The sequence below is a fragment of the Vombatus ursinus genome, unplaced genomic scaffold, assembly GCF_900497805.2.
Source record: "Vombatus ursinus unplaced genomic scaffold, bare-nosed wombat genome assembly UNPS02014176.1, whole genome shotgun sequence".
Lineage (NCBI taxonomy): Eukaryota > Metazoa > Chordata > Mammalia > Diprotodontia > Vombatidae > Vombatus > Vombatus ursinus.
Window position 1 is genome coordinate 818773 of NW_020953954.1, and position 4057 is coordinate 822829.

Below are 4057 nucleotides of genomic sequence, written 5' to 3' on the forward strand. Positions count from 1 at the left end.
GGGGGGAAGGGACAGAGAGCACAGAATCAGCAGCCAGCCCTGCCCCGGACCCCAGCGTGGACTTTGGGAGGGGAGGAGCAGAGGATAACCTTTATCCTCCCAGGACACTCAATGGTTGGGAGGGTTGTCTCTTCAGAGTGGTCCAAGCCCCCACTCCCTCCTTGGGGAGGCCTGAAGGGACTGGAAAAGGCAGATTTCCCAAGGCCAAAGCTGTCACTTTGGCCCCTCCGAGAAGGCCCACAGAGGACCTGAAGGACCCCGGCAACTGAGCGGGGCTGAGACTGGCCACCAGGAAGTCCTCCGGGGAGCTAGATGCAGAAGAAGGCAGGCGATGGAGAACAGGGGTCTCAGTTCTTAGGGGCTTCAGATGGAGTTGGGGTGGGGCAAGGCCGGGTGAGCAGAGCAGGGGTGGCGGTGGGTCTTAGGAATCTCCAAAGGGCTCTTTGCTTTTCTTCCCAACCCTATCATCTTCCTTCAGAAATCACGATTCCTGAAACTGCTTCCCATTCCCCCCATCCCCCCCACCCCCAGCTCCATCTGCCACAACCAGGGCCTAACCACCACAACCCCTGCGCTGTTGTCATGGAAACCTGCTGTCTGTCTGCTCTCAGCCCCAGTCTGGGAAATGGGAAACCTCCCAGCATTCTTATCCAGCTGCTGCCCTGTCATGGGCTGAGGGGGTCTTTCCTGCATCCTCCTCTTTCCACAGGCTAGTAAACCGAGGCACCAGGAGAGAACTTCCCATACGGAAGAAGCTAACCGGGGCAGCAGCAGCAGGCCAGAGCCTCCGGGTTCTCACCCTACCCCTGCGCCTTCTCCCTGCACATACGCGCTTCTCCCTCTGGAGACAGGATAGAGGGCTAGGGCGCGATGCAACGTGAGCCGCACCGCGCAGGAGGGCAGAGCCCCCAGCTCCGGCCCGCGGCAACGGTGCCAAAGCGGAACGAGAAGGCGCCCCCTTCCCCTCCTGGCTCGAGCTCTGACGTCTGATGGGCAGAGCCACGGGCTGAGCCGGGCTGGGCCGAAGGTGCCAGGACGGGGCAGGAGGACCGAGCGAGCGCTCGGGGCGTGTGTGCCTGTGTGGAGGGGAGTCCCTCCCATCGGGGCCCGTCTCCCTCATCCTTCCCCGCTGCCCTCCACGTGTGCTAGCCCGGAGGCTGCACATCCACCCGCCGATTTGGTGCGGTGCCCCCTCCCTAACCAGGCCGCCTGGGACACGTGTGCGCGGGGCGGGCGAGCAGGGCACAGCCCGGGCCGGGCACGCGCACGCGGCCCCTCGGATCACGGCGGGCGGGCCTGGGGGCGCCTCTCCCCCACCCCCTCTCCTGGCCCCTGTCTGGCCCGGCCCAGGTCGCGGGACTCACCGGGCCGGATGTCCCGCAGCTCACGGTGGCGGTGGCTCCCGCCCCTGGCACCCCGGCCGCCCTCCGCGCTGGTCTAGCCGCTGTGCCGCGTAGTGCCGGGCGGTGCGGTGTGGGGCCCGGCCCTCCCCTCCTGCTCCGCCCCCGGCCCCGCCCTGCTCCCCTGCGGGGACTTGGGGGCTACCCCCGGCCACGTCCGAGAGGAGCCCTACGGGGACCCAGGGCGTCCTGGCACGGGGCGGGTCGGAGCAGCTCGAGTGGATCTACGTTTGGGGGGCGCACGTGTGGAAATCGAGCCGGGTAACGCGTGTGTGTTGAGCTCGGGGGTGGAGAGCCGATGGGCTCACAGGCGGCTTTAAAGCCCACCCACCCCCCACACCTCCCGGAGGGCCCAGCGAGGGGTCTGGGGACCACCTCGGGGCCAGCAGGGGCTCCGGGCTCCCCGTGGTGTGCAGCTGAGCTCAGCGCAGACCCTGGGAAGGGCGAGGTTCTAGGGCCAGCCCAGGGGCAGTTAGCCTGGGTCAGAGACCACTGTTTCCTGGCCGCAGCCGGACCTCCGAGGGTTCTCCAGGGCAGGCGGGAAGCACTGTGGCCTGTCATTTCCTGAGACAGCCCGGACACACTGTCTTCTTCAGTCCTCGCCAGCCCTGCAGGCCAATGGATGTAATTGTGGTCCTGCCCAGGGGCAAGCGCAGGGTTAGGGTTAGTGGGTCGGGGGATTGGGAAGAGCAATCTTTCGAGGTTCGTTTTTCCGGCGAATCAGATTCATACTCGACCTGCCATTCAAGGCCCAACACCTGGCTCCCATGAGCTCCCAGACCCCATTGTTCTGGGGGAGGGTTCCTCCCATGCTGCCCTTCCCCAGCCCTAGCCCCTTACTTTCTCATGTGCCCCTTTGCTCCCACAGTTCCCTCTGCCAGCAGTGCCCCCTGCCCCCAACTCTGGTGCTCTGGCGGAATTCTTTCCATCCTCCTTTGCCCTCAGAACTCCATCTGCGTTCCCGTTGCGTTGATCCCTGGCCGAGGGGCCTGGGAGCTTCTGGAGGACTGGCCCATGTGTCTCCCTGCAGGGTGGCTGGCCGGCCGCAGGGGCTGACAGGGATGTAGCTTCCTTTCTAACTCGGAAAAGGAGCTACTCTTCCTTGCCCCACCCCTGTCGGCACTGGTAACCTTGTGGCCTCCCGCTGGCTCCTTATTCTGCTGCTCTGGGCTATTCCTCAGTTACAAAGTTTCTAGGAGGAAAGGCCCAGTTCCACCAAGGGTGCGGCCTGGGGAAGACTTAGAGGAGCTAGGCCTGGCACAGAAGACCAGGGCCTAGGCCCCTTTCCGCATATCTTAAGGGAGCTGGAGGCCCTAGCCCGGTGGGGAGCACCAGCTGGGGGGGAGGAGTGTGCAGAGAGCCAGGTGTCAATAAACATTTATTAAGCACCTACCATGTGCCAGGCACTGAGCTAAATGCTGAGGATACAAAGGTAAAAGACAGCCCTGTCATCCCGGAGTTTCCTGTCTAAATAACTAAGTACAAAATCCAGACACGATAGAGTGCAGATAATCACCAAAGGCTTCCTGTAAGAGGGTGGGATTTTAGCTGGTCCTTGGATGCAGCCAGGGAAACCAGGAGGCAGAGATGAAAAGGGAGAGCATTCTAGGCCTGCGGGAAGAGCCAGAGGAAATGCCTGGAGGTGACTGAGGCAGGGTCTCATTCGAGGAGCAGCAAAGAGGAGGAGACCGTGTCACTGGATTAAAGAGGGTGGGTGGCATAGTATCAAAGGACCGGAAAAGGAAGAGGGGGCCAGATTTTTATGAAGGGCTTTGAACCCGAGGATTTGATATGTAGTCTTGGAGGTGACAGGCAGCCACTGGAGTTTACTGAGTAGGAGTGGGGTGCCATGGTCAGGCCCGCACTTTGGGGAAGATAATTCTGCCAACTGATGGCTAGACTGGAGGCAGGCAGGCCCAGAAGCTATTACAATAGTCCAGGCGTGAGGAGATGAGGGTCTGCAGCAGAGTGGGGGTAGGGTCAGAGAAGAGGATGTATTGGGGAGATAGTACAGAGGTGAAATGGAGAAGCCTTGGCACCATATTGAATGTGTGTGGAGGAGAGGGGGGAGGGTTAGCCTAGGTGAATGGAAGGATGGCGATACCCTCAGTAGTAATAGGGAAGTGAGGAAGAGAGACGGGACTTTTAGTGGGGAAGAGAACGAGTTCAGTTTTGGAAATCCCCTAGCCTAGCCCTACTCCACATTCCCCAGTGACGCTGGCCTCCTTGCCGTTCCTCGTTCCTCAAACAAGACGCTGTCTTCAAACACCAGCCATTTTCACTGGCTGACTTGCGTGCCTGGAATGCCCTCCCTCCCCTTCTCCAGCTCCTGGTTTCCTTTAAGTCCTGCCTTCTACAAGAAGCTTTTCCCTACCCCAGCCTTAATTATTTCCAATTTCTCCTTCCTATAACTTGTTTGTATATAGTTGTTTGCCTGTGGTCTTCCCAGTTAGACTATGGGCTCCTTGAGAGCAGGGACTGGCTTTTGCTTCCCTTTGTATCCCCAGAGCTTGGCATAGTGCCTGGTACTTAATAGGTACTTAATGTTCATGGGCTGACTGAAGATGTTTAGAGGCTGTCAGATTCGAGATGTCCAATGAGGTAGTTGGAATTGTAAGACTGAAGGTCAACAGAGAGGCTAAGGCTGGATAAACTGA

General features: G+C 60.2%; 1 protein-coding gene across 1 annotated transcript in view; it reads right to left on the bottom strand.

Moving 5' to 3' along the window:
• SLC25A22 (solute carrier family 25 member 22) overlaps positions 1 to 693 on the bottom strand; it is a 12299-nt gene extending 11606 nt beyond the window's left edge. The window contains exons 1-2 of the mRNA XM_027860196.1: positions 526 to 693; positions 172 to 308 (exon numbers count right to left, since the gene is read on the bottom strand). Coding sequence (XP_027715997.1) covers positions 172 to 308; positions 526 to 693 — 305 coding nt within the window. The remainder of the gene's footprint in view (positions 1 to 171; positions 309 to 525) is intronic.
• Positions 694 to 4057: the final 3364 nt, after the last annotated feature.